The sequence below is a fragment of the Fistularia commersonii genome, chromosome 6 (genome assembly GCF_037954325.1).
Source record: "Fistularia commersonii isolate RoL2024-O1a breed Wild chromosome 6, RoL_Fcom_v1.0, whole genome shotgun sequence".
NCBI classification, from domain to species: Eukaryota; Metazoa; Chordata; class Actinopteri; order Syngnathiformes; family Fistulariidae; genus Fistularia; species Fistularia commersonii.
The window spans coordinates 17,695,498-17,710,961 of NC_141289.1; the positions used below are offsets into that span (position 1 = coordinate 17,695,498).

At 39.4% G+C, this 15,464-nt stretch overlaps 2 protein-coding genes across 12 annotated transcripts in view; both read left to right on the forward strand.

The window, feature by feature from the left end:
- abi2b (abl-interactor 2b) overlaps positions 1-5,878 on the forward strand; it is a 28,145-nt gene extending 22,267 nt beyond the window's left edge. For all 10 annotated transcript variants that reach the window (XM_086148499.1, XM_086148498.1, XM_086148492.1 and 7 more), the window contains one exon: positions 3,597-5,878. In XM_086148499.1, coding sequence (XP_086004625.1) covers positions 3,597-3,772 — 176 coding nt within the window. In that variant the 3' untranslated portion in view covers positions 3,773-5,878. The remainder of the gene's footprint in view (positions 1-3,596) is intronic.
- A 1,221-nt stretch (positions 5,879-7,099) lies between these two features.
- Positions 7,100-13,827, forward strand: LOC147233553 (uncharacterized). Of its 2 annotated transcripts, XM_086148500.1 has the most exons (7): positions 7,100-7,270; positions 8,805-8,951; positions 9,727-9,858; positions 9,945-10,099; positions 10,973-11,060; positions 12,445-12,529; positions 13,422-13,827. In XM_086148500.1, exons 1-7 carry the CDS (start codon positions 7,189-7,191, stop codon positions 13,474-13,476), a joined length of 744 nt encoding a protein of 247 aa, XP_086004626.1. In that variant the 5' UTR covers positions 7,100-7,188; the 3' UTR covers positions 13,477-13,827. The 2 variants fall into 2 exon arrangements, with proteins under 2 accessions (XP_086004626.1, XP_086004627.1); XM_086148501.1 differs by lacking the exons at positions 7,100-7,270; positions 8,805-8,951 and adding an exon at positions 8,959-9,415.
- The last annotated feature ends 1,637 nt before the right edge of the window (positions 13,828-15,464 follow it).

Sequence of the window (15,464 nt, forward strand, 5' to 3'; positions counted from 1 at the left end):
ACTAAACGACCTCAGTCTGGCTTCTCTGGCCTTATCTCCAGCACATCTAACGCTCGCTATCCCTCTGATATTTTCATTCCTAAACCTCTCCATCCTTGTCACTCCCAAAGAGAACCTTAACATCTTCATCTCTGCAACTTCCAGCTCTGCATCCTTTCTTTTCTTCAGTGGCACTGACTCCAAACCAAATGTTGCATTGCTAGTCTCACCACTGTCTTGCACACCTTTCATTCATGCTGATAGTCTTCTATTGCATTGTACCCCTGACACTTTTTTCTCCACCTGTTACAACCTGCTTGAACCCGTTTTTCACCTCTCTTCCACTCTCTCCATTGCTCTGGACTGTTGACCCTAACTACTTAATATCCTCCACATTCTTTATCTCCACCTCCCTTAACCTCACCGTTCCACCTACCTCTCATTCTTACACATATATTCTGTCTTGCTGTGACCAACTTTCAATCCTCTCCTTTCCAGAATATGCCTCCACCTCTCTAGATTTTCCTCCACCTGTTCCAAGCTCTCACTCCAGATCACAATTGCCATCTGCAAACATCATGGTCCATGCAGATTCCTCACTGACCTCATCTGTCAGCCTGTCCATCACCATTGTAAACAAGAAAGGGCTCAGAACTGATGGAGTCCCACCTCCATCTTGAACTTCTCTGTCACACCTACAGCACACCTCACTACTATCTCACAGCTAGCATACATGTCCTGCACCCGTCTAACATAGTTCTTAGCCCCTCCAGACCTCCTCATACATTACCATACCTCATCTCTTGCCATCCTGCCACATACTTTTTCTAGGTCTACAAAAGCACAATGTAGCTCCCTCGGACCTTCTCTACTTCTCTATCATCATTCTAAAAGCAAATACTGCATCTCTGGTTCTCTTTCTATCTTGAAGCATACATCTACTCACAAATGCTGACTTCTGCTCTCAATCTACTTTCCACTACTCTTTGCCATAACTTCATTGCATGGCTCATCAACATTATTCCTCTATAGTTGCTGCAATTCTGCACATCTCCCTTATTCATAAAAATGGGCACCATCACACTTCTTCATTCCTCAGACATCTTCTCATTCTAAGATCCTGTCAAATAATCTAGCCAGAAACTCGACTGCTGCCTTTCCGCTTCGTCCTCTTCAATGCTCTTCTCACTTCACCTTCACTAATCTGTGCTACTTTGTGGTCCCAATAGTCACATTTTTACCCTTCCCTCTTTTATTTCCTGTTTCAGTACCCTTTCCATCTTCTCTTCACTCCTTTATTATCCATCAATACATTTTCCTCTCCATCCTTAATCACCCAAACCTGCCATACAGCCTTTCGATCTCTATCTCTCTGTTTTTCCAGCCTGTATAAATCCTTCTCTCCCTCCTTTCTGTCCAACCTGCATACAAGTCATCATATGCCCATTGTTTGGCCTTTTCCATCTCTACCTTTACCATGTGATGCATCTCCCTGTACTCCTGCCTGCTCTCTTCCGTCCCCTCACAGTGTATCACTTCTTTCTCTGTATATACTCCTGCACTTCCTCATTCCACCGCCATGTCTCCATATCGACTTTCCCTCCAGACGACACACAAAGTACCCCCCTACCTGTCTCCTGGATCATATCAGCGGCAGTTACAACAGCACTCCTCCCTGCTTTGCCTTTGTCCTTTTTACCTTACCTCACTCATTCATTCATGTGTCATGAATGAATGTTGCCTTCTGTCATTTTTATCCTGTTTGTCACAGCCTACTCACTTCCTGCTTATCTTTATTTATTTTATTCTTATCGTTGCTATTGTCACTCTGTTTATTTTGTCGTTTAGGTTTGATGTCACCCTTACTGTCTTCCTCGATGTTGTTGTTCTCTCTGCTGTCTATTTGTCTAATTGTCTCTATTTATATTTATGTGACACTTAAAATCTGTTACACTACTGTCACAAAAGAATTTCCCCTATAGGGATCAATAAAGTTTATCTTATCTTATCTTACTTGTCACCAGATTCATCCTACAAACCACCATCCTATGCTGTGTGGCTACACTCACCTAGAACTACTTTGTAGTCACTGATCTCCTTCAGATTGCATCGCCTTTGCAAGATGCAGCGTGCCTGCGTGCTCCGACCTCCACTTATCGTTACCCTATGTTGCCTTTTCAGGAAAACAGTATTCACAATAGTCAGTTCCATTCTTTTTGCAAAGTCTACCACCATCTGTCCCCCTGTGTTTCGATCCCGGAAAACAAACCCGCCCATCACCTCTTCACCTCGATTACCACTCTCAATTCATCGAACTCGCTCCATAAATTTTCCTTCTCATACCACACCTGTGGGGCAAAGCCACTGCCAACACTGAGCATCCCACCCTCAATTTCCAGTTTCAGATTCATAAGTCTTATCTGACACTCCTTTCACCTCCAGAACATTCTGAACAAACTCTTCGTTCAAGATAACTCCTACTCCATTTCTCCCTGCGCTTAAGCTATCTAGCCTTGCTGCCTTTCCACCGAATCTCCTGGACACACAGTATATCCACCTTCCTTCCCTGCGTCATGTCAACCAACTCTCTTGCTTTTCCCGACATCATCTAAATATTCAGAGTCCTTTCTCTCTGTCCCAGAATCCCTCCTTTCCTCTTTTCTCTCTCTGCTTCCGAAGACACCTTCCTCCTCTCCTTCTTTGACCCACCCATCACAGACCTCAGACCTGTGATTAATCAGTCCTGCCACCGGGGAGTGAATTTTAAATTCAGATTTTCTATCTCCGAACAACCCGTGCTTTAGATTCTGTATGAGATTGTCATTCAGGACTCATCCCTTCTTCCTTTTCAGAAACTAGCAACAACACTTTTATCAGGATTTACTGACTTTAACAAATCAGTCAGGTCCGCACAAATAATACTTTTGTGTCGTTGCTCCAAGCCAGAGAGCCTGGCTTCTTACCCGTTTAAAGTTCGAGAATAGGTTGCGAGTCCTCCTGCCGTTACGGGTTAACAGGACGAGTTTACACCTTTTTTAAAGAAATGGGTCAGTTGATAGTTTTATCAGTTAAGGGCTTTGAAATGAAACCTGTTCAAACGCTTGACCAGATGAAGCCCTGTGACGTTAAAAGGTGTGACTCCAGGGACATCAGGGAACATGTGTGCACACGTGCACGCACGAGACTCGACCGTAATGAAGACGAGACAGGGATTGCACGACCAACCTCCAACTTCATTCTGCACGTTTGCATGTCCTACATCGAGAGATCACGTATTCTGAAGAAAATGATATATCAGAACTTTTATCCGCTATATTCGAAATGTTTTAGGGATGAAATCATTTTTTTCCGTACAGTATTAGTCACTGCAATTAACAATGGGTTGGGATATTTATTCAGCATAGATGTACAATATGTTTTCCTGCGTGTGTTCGCACACGCGCGCATGTACGAATGAAGAGACGATCGGATGTGTTGAATCATCTAGCGAATCATTCCACCACAGTTACTTCGCTATTATTTTCATGGTTGTTTACCAACTCACTAGTCAGCGGCCTCCATAGTCCGATTTACGCATCGAGTTCACCCGCATCGCTCTTTCTCCTCCCCCTCCGCAGTGGTCGCCATCTACGACTACGCCCGCGACAAGGAAGACGAGCTATCATTCCAGGAGGGGGCCATCATCTACGTGATCAAGAAGAACGACGACGGCTGGTTCGAGGGCGTGATGAACGGCACCACGGGCCTCTTCCCCGGCAACTACGTTGAGTCCATCATGCACTACGCTGACTGAACAACCCCCCCGCCCCACGGGAGCAGCTGACAGGGGAAGGGACGGGGAAGGGAGCCAAGGGTTAAAGGTCAAAGACTTTGATCAGACAGAGCATGATCACCTCCGTGCAGGAAAAGGAAGGCGAAGATGACAAACTGAAGGCCGGTCGTTCTCTGGACTGAGTCACCGTTGTAAAGCAACCACTACAAATATAACTTCCGCTGTACCGTTTGATTTCTCTGACAGGACGCTGAGGGATTTATTGTGTTTTGTGTTTCATTATGAGCTCACTACATTGATTTTTCTTCCTCTTTTGTTTTTCTTTCATTTGACCGTTTTGCCCTTATTTTATATAAAGTATTTATTTGGATGATGTAGTGGGATACACGAGTGCTGGTAGGGGGGGAAGGGGCCCAGACATGCTGTCCGCATTTGCTGCCCCTAAGGAAATGCTGGAGGTTTTTCCTCTTGAGACACTCCAGAGACTTATTAGAGAAAGTTGCTCCTCTCTCTCTCTCTCTCTCTCTTTCTTTCTTTATATATACACATTTGAATGTGTATATATATTCATAAAGTTTAATGCAACAACACCCTGGATGGGGGAAACAGAATTTCCATACTTGACAACACTTTCGGTCGGGTACCTCAGGTGGGAGTGTGCCAAAAGCGGAAGAAAAGCACATCAGATGTCTTAACGTGACAAAAAAAGAAAACAGGCAGCAAAAGTCCCCGTGAGTGCTAGAAACCCAAGGATGAGCTCTTTTTCATTTTGCTTCACGCCTTGTGAGGTTGAATTGAAGTGTTGTGCTTCATTTTGCAGGCCGGCGTGGTTTTTTTTTTCTCTTTTTTTTTTTTTTTTTTTGAGTGAAGGAATCCTCATCCGGCCCCTTAGCACAGAGAAAGCTTGAGACTCTGGGTAACACGGCAACATGAATATTGAAGTCTTACTCTGCTGCTTCTTGAAGTGACTCGGTTGGACTGGAGAGGCGCATCTCAGGATGAAGATGTTTGGCTTTTTTTTTTTTTTTTTAATATCTGGGGTTCCGGTCTGGCTTGCAGAGCAGCATGTTTCCACATGAAAAAAGAAATAAGAAATCACTTTTCTGCTCTATGAATGATTAATGTCTTAATTTTTACATACGGTGTGATTTTTATTTTCTTTTACTCACCCACAACTACGATGCATTTTAGGTCAAGATGCTTGTGCCATATTGAGGTGTGCGTTGCTATTAAGAGGTTCATTTGCAATAAATCGGCCGAAGTGAGGTGTCATATAAGGTATCATTTAATTTTTTTTTTTTCTTTCTTTCTTTCCCTGAGTAAATCAAAAGCACATACATTTGTAGTGAAACGGTGTAGAAAGAAGAAATAATATAAATGTGAGATGTATTATGTTCTCCACATAAGACAAATAAGAAAAGAAGCCAACTGACGTGTTGAAATCAAACCCCTTCCCCGACGCTTCTGATCTGAGTCCTCCGGACTGCGCTCGGCTGTCGGGCGTTTGCGAGGGCTCTGTGCTTGTACTTGCGTCAGAATTTTTATTTTCTACCCCCCCCCCCCCCTAAAAAAAAAAAAAAGAGAACTAATTACAGTGGGTCTGTATGTGAGTCTTGCATGCCATTGTTCTTATCTGTACTGGTGTCCCTACATGGCGAGATCACCCATTCTTAAAAAGACAAGCAGCCCCTGCAGCTCCGACCAGGTCCCACCAGCCTCATCCAAAGAGACTAACCAGGAGCCCACGTCCCTGGAGGCCCGCGGGGGGGAGGGAGAAAGGGGGGAGGCGCCCGGCTTCCTCCCCCCTCCCCTTCCAGATAGTAGCCATCATAACATTGTTGGGATTAAAAAGTGTGTTTAAGCTGCTAGTGAATCCTGCGGATGAGGACCCACTCGTACGAGGACTTGGCAGTACTTTGCGAAAGTTGTTTGAGATTCTTGGAGTTGAGGAACTAATACTAAGGCCTCTGGTCTGCAGGATTCACAGCTCCCTGGAGTCACAGGCGTCCCCCGCGACGTCCAGTTCAACAGTCCATGATGCCATTGTGTTGCACAGTTACAAGTTGAATTGCAGAAGTATCATTTGTAAAATCATGAGAACAAAGACAATAAAATTATTAAGATTTCCTGCTGTGGGCACATTGTGATTCTTGCTCGGAGGCTGTTGGATTCCAAGTCTCCGTCGATCGCATCAGCCAATCGGTAGTTCCTCCAGTTTGACTTCATCATCATCACCTTTCAAGAGCAGGAAGTGACTTTGATAAAGGATGCCATCTTGACCTTCGGTTGATAGTTTCACGTCTTTATGATTTAACTCTTAATCATCTTTGAATGTTTTTGTAATGGAAATGTTCTTCAGTTACAACTCGTATTTACTTTCTCATGTTAATTTTTCATGTAGGAGGTTTACTAGCGTAAACAAAAAAATACCCCCCTCCACAAAAAAAAACAAAAAAACAAAAGCTTGTGCATGTAAAGTGAAAAAAAATGGACCTGTTATTACACAGTAAAAAAACATTTTTTTTTTCCCTAAATTATGACTATTTTCAATAATGTGCAACAAGTTTAGAAAGGCTGATCCAAAATAAAAAGGAGACATGAAGAACGCATTTAACTCTTAATCATCTTTGAATGTTTTTGTAATGGAAATGTTCTTCAGTTGCAACTCGTATTTACTTTCTCGTGTTAATTTTCGTGTAGGAGGCTTACTAGCGTTAACAAAAAAATACCCCCCTCCACAAAAAAAAAAAACAAAAAAACAAAAGCTTGTGCATGTAAAGTGAAAAAAAATGGACCTGTATTACACAGTAAAAAAACTTTTTTTTTTTCCTAAAGTATGACTATTTTCAATAATGTGCAACAAGTTGAGAAAGGCTGATCCAAATTAAAAAGGAGACATGAAGAACGCAAAACCCCAGTTTGGTGCACAACGGGCCGCCAACAGGTATGTGTTATAACAGGAAGTAGGTGTTTGTCACATTTGACTGAGTCAAAGCTCTGCAAGCAGCTCAGGGATTTATTACCTCACTTGAAAAATATTGAGGAAATTTGCAAGGTCTCCAGACTGAGAACCCGGCTGTGTTTAGGCTTAACAGGAAAACCCAAGCTCAGAAGTGGAAAAGTACAGGGAATCTCAAATAAAAAAAATAGGATATTAATACAGGAAATATTTTAAAATCAATTGTTCTTTTGCAAGATTGTCCCTGTTCCTTGTGAATTGTTTTGAGATGTTTTATTTGTTTCTTTAAAAAAAAAAAAAAAAAAGAACTGTTTTTTTCCATCGTCTGACAGGTTCGCCCCTCCCATCCCAATACACCCTCTCGCTTTTTTTGCTTTCACTTCAGTTGAGCTCGGATGCGACACCAACGCTTCTCCACGGTTGGACGTGGACGTGGAATGTTGCAACCTTCGTGGGACCCTCGACCTTTGACCCCGCAATGAGAAGGCTGGTCACGGGGATTCTTCTCGTCCTGCTCCTGGAGCTCCTCCACCTGTGGACGGAGGTGTCCGCCGGACCAGGTGCGTTTGAAAACAGTCTCAGCTGTAAGGTAAAATTGCCGAATAGGTTAAAAAAAAGTGTAAAAAAATCGGTCAACTCGGTCAATTTAATGCAAAAAAAAACAACAAAAAATCGGAATTGGTTGACCGATTGGATTTCACGGCTTCTTTGCTCATCAAGGCGGGCGTGCAAATTGCGCATGCGCAGCAACTTAAACCTGCTGATCCACTTTGCAGGAATGTTCAGCAAATATTTTTACAGATATTTTATGTCTTGGTAATTTTGGAAAATTACCTGATTTATTTCTTTTATTTTATGGATTTATTCATTTCATTTTGGCTTATTAAAAATCTTATTTATCTTTATTTTTAATCTTATTTAATTTGTTTTTTATTTTTTTCTGTGCCTTATTTTCAATGCGGCTTTTGAAATAGAAGGCTGAAATAGAAGATTTTATTTTTATAAGTCTAACTTTATGGCCAAGACGAAGCTTCACCCTCTCTCCACAAAGGGGATGGCGTTGATGATGCCTCAAGGAGTTGTGTTGACACCGTGTTGGTCACTCAATAGTGACCTCTGCTGTAGATCTAAAATCATTGCAGATAAACAAAATGAAAAGGTGGAAAAACTTGCACGTTAACCCAACATTAGCCTGCGAAATATTATTTGATCTTTATTCAGTTGCAAGTCTTTTACTTAAAATATGATCTCATCCTTGCATGATTTCATTTGCTCCATTTGTTTGCGGAGTGAAGGGTTCAAAATTTGCTTATTTGTGTAAATGTTTAAATGAATTGGCGTGTAAAATATAGCAAAATTCGTCTGTAAAATTGAGAATTAAAATCGAGAATTGAATTGAGAATTAAAATGTTTAACGTGTGGGATTTTGTTAAACCAAAATGTTCAATCAAATGACATAAAGCACTAAAAATGGATTCATTCATACATTTTTATTGAGCAACAAAAGTTTTTGAAGTGTCTTTGCTCCAAGGCGATTTCCCCTCTTGGACACCACTTACCCTGTCTTAGAAAATACTCGTTCACAGGGAACAGATGAAGATGGCTTGCATAGATATTTAGGTGCCAAATCAAACCTCTTCCTAGAAAAGAGTAGAAAAAAATTGAATTAAAAACTAACAGTAAACAATGCCCAAAGGAGGAAAAGATTTACCTTACTTGGCATCAGAAGAAAAAGATCTAAAATCCAAAAATCCAACAAGCGCAGCAAACAGTTTAATCCCCATCCAACAAACTCTCGGTCACATGATTTTTTTTGTTCAAGCGTCACACACACCAATACGGGGTTTCACACTTGTGCACTCGGCACCAGTGTTGTTCGTCCCATCGCTAACATCATGTGTACTTGATTCAGAGAGCCACAGGATGAATTCAAAAAGCTACAATCCTTTTTTTTTTTTTTTACTATAACTCACTCAAAACAGTGGATAAAATGAGGGAATAGTTCTAGAAAAACTCAGACCATCGTTATTTTTTGCTGCCAGCTCCGCTTTCATCAGAGAAAAATCGACGACCATTTTTCGACTGTTTTGCCAGAGCTGATTATCTACAAGGAGGTGGGAGAAACGGTGGTCCTCAACCCAGGAGTGGATTCGGACGCCATCACCTGCATCACCTGGAAGATCGGGCTGGATCTGGCCGTGGAGTGGAACAGCGCTAGCTTCTCTTATCGTCAGTTCCAAGGTGAGGATTCAAGAATCAGGAGTTTTAATTGTCATTGTGCAGGCACAGGGAAATTTTGCAATGAGAGCTCTCGGCTCAGAGCATGCACAGTTTTTTTTTATGAAAATACAAATAAATAGATAAATAAAAAAAATAAATAGACAGCTAAAAAAAATGACAGACAACTTAAAACAAATTGACAGACAAATAAAAATAGACAACTAAAAATAAATAGACAGACAACTGAAAATAGCTAAAAATAAATAGACAACTAAAAAAAATAAATACAGATAACTAAAAATAAATAGCCAACTACGAATAAATAGACAGACAACTGAAAATAAATAAACAACTAAAAATTAATAGATAACTAAAAAAAAGAATGTCGAGTTTCTGTGGCGACCCCTGCAGGGAAAAGCCAGAAGAAGAAGAAGAAGAAGAAGAAGAAGAAGAAGAAGAAGAAGAAGAAGAAGAAGAAGAAGAAGGTAAAAGCAGAATTTTGAAAATGCTTGTAGTGACGTCAAGTGAAATTTCTAACGCTGTTAGGAGTCAAAAACTCAAATAAGAATAAGAATAAGAATAAGAACAACTTTATTAATCCCGAAGGAAATTGCTGTGCCAGAGTTACAGAAAATATAACAGTAATAAATAATAAAAGAAAGAAAGGCAGAATTAGAAAAAAAAACAAACTATAAACTATAAAGTGTCTCAGTGAAACTATAAAGTGTATAAACTATAAAGTATAAAGATTTCGCTTGTGTGTGTGTGCATGTACCTATGTGTGTGTGTTTTTTAGACAAAGCTGAGTTCAACGCTTCCAGCGGGGAGCTGACAATCAGAAATCTCTCCGAGAGTGACGGTGGCACCTACACGTCTCAGATCAACAATAACAACAACGTCGTCACCACGATTCACCTGAGGGTCGTGCGTAAGTAGAGGGAACACGTGTGAAAACCAAACATGCATGACTTTATCATACATGATGAATAAGTGTCTGTTTCGTTTTTCCGCCAGCTCCCGTCCCCACACCCACCGTACTGGTCCACTGTGAGATCAACTACTGTGTTTTCACCTGCGATGCAAACACAACGGGCGGCGATGACCTGCAGTATTACTGGAGGTCGGAGGAACAGACGTTGGGGTCCGGCAAGAGCCACATTATACAAAAGGTAAAGAGGAATCTCTCCAAAATCAATTTCTTAAATAATCAACTAATTTCTTGCACATTTGTAGCTATAATTGGCTGATTCTTTTTTCATGTATTACATGTTTTTTGATGATTTGTAGCTGATTTTCTGGCGGTTCGTCCTGAATTTTTAGTAATTTGAGGATAACCTGGTTCTCTTTTTTGCACTTTTAAGGCGTTAAAACAATTGTTTTTCAGATTTTTGTTAATTTATTAATTTTTCTATATTGTCATCAGAATCAGAATATGACATTTCCCCATTGTATTTTATTCTAGTATCAGAATCAGAATATTGTTATTGTTATCATTTTTATATTTACTTTGCTGAGGGTTTCTTTTCTATCCACGTCTGTAGTCTGTCCGGCAAATATGTGTTAAAGGACAATTCGCCAGCAATAGTTTACTTCCCCCATTTCAATCATAAGAAAAACTCTGAAATGCCCTTTTCCTTGTGCTTAACATGTTAATCATAATAATAATAATACTGAGTGATTCATTCATGCAGGCCAGAAGCTCAAAAGAAGCAAAGCCAGATTATCCAGATCCTGTCCGATCGCACCTGTTTGAATAAAACGCACCCTTTTTTTATGCGTACGTACCTGCACATCAAGCACATACTCTTTACCCACTTTAACAGTTTTTTTTGCACAACTTCAAAATAACCAGATAACTAGCAAATAGCCAGCATCAAGCTCAACCGTAATTCGAGCGACCGAATCAGCTGCCGTTACGGTCCACATTAGTCTTTGTCTATTCGGTATCTTATTTTCTGCTTATTTTCTGTTAGTTTCTGCCGGTGATTTCTTGCGATCGGCAGGCTTGTCAGTTGATGCGGTTTCTCGTCCTCTGTTCCTAGGATGAGAGGAGGTCCTGGTTCTCTTGCTCGCTGGATAACTTCGTGAGCAGAAAAAGCAGCGAAAAAGTGCCGAACCCCTTCACCAACAGTAAGACGTCATGACAATATCTGGTTAACACGGGGCAAAGGGTTCATATTAAAATAGCTCCAGTTACAGTGGGGCTAAAAAGGGTTTAATCAGCCACCAATTGTGCAAGTTCTCCCTTTTAAAAAGATAATAGAGGCCTGTAATTTTCATCATAGGTACACTTAGACTATGACAGACAGGTTGTGAAAAAAAAAATTCCAGAAAATCACATGATATGATTTTTAAAGAATTTATTTGCAAATTATTGTGGAAAATAAGTATTTGGTCACCTACAGCTTAGATTTCGGACTCTCACAGACCTGTAACTTCTTTTGTAAGAGGCTCCATACGTTAGCTGTATTAATGGCACCTGTTTGAACTGGTTATCAATGTTAAAGACGCGTGTCCACAACCTCAAACAGTCAAACTCCAAACTCCTCTATGGCCAAGACCAAAGAGCTGTCAAAGGACACCAGAAACAAAACTGTAGACCTGCATCAGACTGGGAGGACTGAGTTTGCATTAGGTAAGCACCTTGGTGTGAAGAAGTCAACTGTGGGAGCGATTATTAGAAAATGGAAGACGTACAAAACCATATCATCTCCCACCATCTGGGGCTGCACGCCAGATCTCGCCCCATGGGGGTCAAAATGATCACAAGAACGCTGAGCAAAAATCCCAGAATCCCAGGGGGGACGTTGTGAATGAGCCGCAGAGACCAAAGTAACAAAGCTCCCATCAGTAACACACTACGCCGCCAGGGACTCAAATCCTGCGGTGCCAGACGTGTCCCCCAGAAAACCACCTGCTGAAGCCAGCACTGAAGTTTGCAAGAGAACATTTGGATGATCCAGAAGAGGATTGGGAGAATGTCTTATGGTCAGATGAAACCAAAATAGAACTTTTCGGTAAAAATTCAACTTGGAGTTGGAGGAGAAAGAATGCTTAGTTGCATCCGAATGACATCATACCTGCTGTGACATCATACCTACCAGCAGCTGTGTATGAAAGCCTTGTGAAGACTTACAGAAAATGTTAGATCTCTGTCATTGCTAACAAAAGGTATGTAGAAAGTATTGAGATGAACTTTTGTTCTTGACCAAATACCTATTTTCCTCCTTAATTTGCAAATATATTCTTTAGATATCAGACAATGTGATTTTGTGGATTTTTTTTCTCATTCTGTCTCTCATAGTTGAAGTGTACCTATGATGAAAATTACAGGCCTCCATCATCTTTTTAAGTGGGAAAATTTGCACAATTGGTGGCTGACGAAATACTTTTTTACCCCACTGTACATCAGTAGTAAAAGAACGTGTCTCCAAAGACATTAAAAAAAAACATTGTCATGGAAAAGTATTTTCTTTTATTTTTACCACCTTTTTTATTTTCTATCTTTTTTCAGGGAGGCGGGGATTCATCCTCATACCAATTGTCGCATGTATCCTGGTGTTGTGGGTCATCATTGTCAGACTCTGTTGCAACCTTCGGTAAGAATTCTCAACAGTTTGATTTTAATATAAAGATCTCAGCAAGACTTGACCTGGAAATCTTTTTAAGAAATACAGGAAAAAAAAACATCTGAACTTCAGCTCAAAGAAAAAAAAAAGTAAAAAAAAAAACCAAAACAAAATTAGCTGGAATTCTTTCTTGGTTGGTTTTGAAGAAAATTAAATTTTCAGATAGCTTATTGCAAATTCTCAGTTACTTTCACACATTTTTTCTACTTATTTCTCACAGATTTCATAGTAATATCTTGGTAATTTTCCCACGTATTCATTATTCATTATCATTATTATTATTATTATAAGAAGAAGAATTGATGACAATAACAATAAAATTACTAATAACTAATAATTATAATTATTATCAGCATTAACAATAAAACTGATAATTAATATTTTTATCGATTATTATTATTATTATTATTATTATTATTATTACTATTAATAATAATAATAATAATAATAATAATAATAATAATGATAATAATAATAGATAGTACATGAATTTAAATCAATTGTGGGAAAAGCGGAGTTTCATTTTCATTCATTGTCTGTACTTGTTATTCGTTACTTGATTACATGTTATTCATTCTGATTCATGACATTATTATTATTATTATTATTATTATTACTATAGCTTTTATTATTATTATTATTACTATTATTATTATTAGATAGTACATTCATTTAAATCAGTTGTAATGTGTGAAAAAGGGGTTTTCACTTTTCATTGTCTGTTCCTCACTCATGCTGCCCCGATGGATAAGTTGTATAAATAATGAATGAATGATGAACCTGTCAGAACAAACAGTGCATAAATATTCTGGATGAAAATCTCTCCTGACCTCCGATCGCTCTCCTTCCCCCTGTTTTCAAGGTCTTGGAGGTCAAAGGAGATGTCCTCACTTTCATCTTCTACAGTGGAAATGTAGTTCGACTGAACATCAGTCAATTTCACATCACTGTTTCCATGTGAACCATTTCAGACCTGAAGTTAATATTGAGACATTTCTCAGTTTTTCTGCTGTTCGAGGAAAGAAAGACGGAAGGTCCTTCTTTGGACCACAAACTTATGCATACAGCACAAGATCAGGTCTATTCAACCACTACATTATACCTATGATATTGTTGTAAATAATGTAATATTTATGTATTTATGGATATATATACATTTGTAATATGTACATGCATATACATTTCTATATAAGAAGTGTGAAATGAAAAAAAATGGAGAGGGAAGTTTATCTGATGTAGCTTTCTGCCTCCATAAATAAAAATCCTTGAGCGATGCTTTACCGGCTTCTTCTTCTGTTCTGTAGGACTTGAAAGAACTGAGATCAATTTCTGTCAGTTATTCTAAATCACTTTCTCTCGTCACCCTCTAAACATGCATCTTTAATACAAGGAAAAAAAATAAGACGTTTTCTCTTTCCCGCTGAGGTTTGGTGTGCGTGGCAGCTGCAGGTTGTGACCGATTAAACTCGATCGCCCCATCCCTTATAAATATATATTATAAGATGAAATAAGATGAACTTGGGACAATTGGAAGACAATTAGAAAATAGCAAAAGACATTCTCAAATAAATAGACAGCAGAGAGAACAACAACAACAAACAAATGATATGGATAGGAGAAAACAAGCAAACAAACCGCAAAGGTAAAAAAAGACAACCAAAACAACAACAAAATTACAAAGTGACAATAGCAATAAGAAAAATAAAAAATAAGCAGGATGCGAATGGGCTGAGACCAACAAGGAAAAAAATAGACAACGGAGTTATGGCATGACATGTGTATTGATTATGTATTGAATTTTATGGCTTGGTAAAATCATCATCAATTATTTTTCCCATTTTTGCTGTGATTGATTGCTCTGGATGGCTCAGTTAAACGCTTTGCATGGCAGCTTCGCCACCACTGACGCCCAAGTGTGTGTGTGTGTGTGTGTGTGTGTGTGTGTGTGTGTGTGTGTGTGTGTGTGTGTGTGGCAGTGGCTGAAGGCCATCTATATGTAAAATGCTTCAAGTGTAAAGCGCTTTGAAACGCCACTGTTTTAGTTGAGCTGGTGAAATGACAGCGCAGAAGCTGCACAGAGAACAAAATGATAGATTTGCCTTCCATGAAAGTGTCCCTGATTTCTTGTAGTTGTTTGTTGTGCTTTTCTTTTGCAGTTTTTCATTGTTGCTCCTCAAAGCGGGCTGCTTCCCAGAAGTTGTAATTCCCTATTTGTCCACTAGGGGGCGCCAGCGAGCACAGGTCAAGCTCATTTGTCCTTGAAACTTCTCCATCCTTGTGTGCTGTCACATCTGCCCTCTGCTTTTTCTTCATCTGATGTCATAGAATTTGAGAAAAATACGCACAACAAAAATGCTCCAAAAAGAAAGAGGATTTATTTTACATATAAGACGAATAAACTTTTTCCCCAAAACAGAGCTTAACAGAGATGTGTGTAGAAGAGCCTATGTTTTTAGGGAAAAAGTTTTTTCTGTGTTATTTGTAAAATAAATCATCAGTGTTTTTGGTGTGCGGATATTTTTGACTTTTTTTGATACAGCACCCATCCCTAACTGGGTGGCAATGTGCATGTGTTTTTTTTTTCTTTTTTAACTCTTTTTCATCTGATCTTGTTCGATCCTTTTTTTTTGTTCCGATTACAGTGTCAAAAAGTGTGAGTTGTCTTTTCTAAGAGCTAGAAAAAGGAAAAAACACATACATCCGCTTCTCAGTTGGGGATGGGTGCTGGGTCGAAAAAGCCGACTGAATAGAAGTTTGAAAAAAATTGGCACACCAAAAATGCCCCAAAAAGAAACATGATTTATTTTAACACAAAAAAACTGTCTTGACCCATGATCACTATATTGTCACTATAAAATGCATTTTTTTTCCAAAGCGTTCAAAAGAATACCTAGTTTCAATTAAG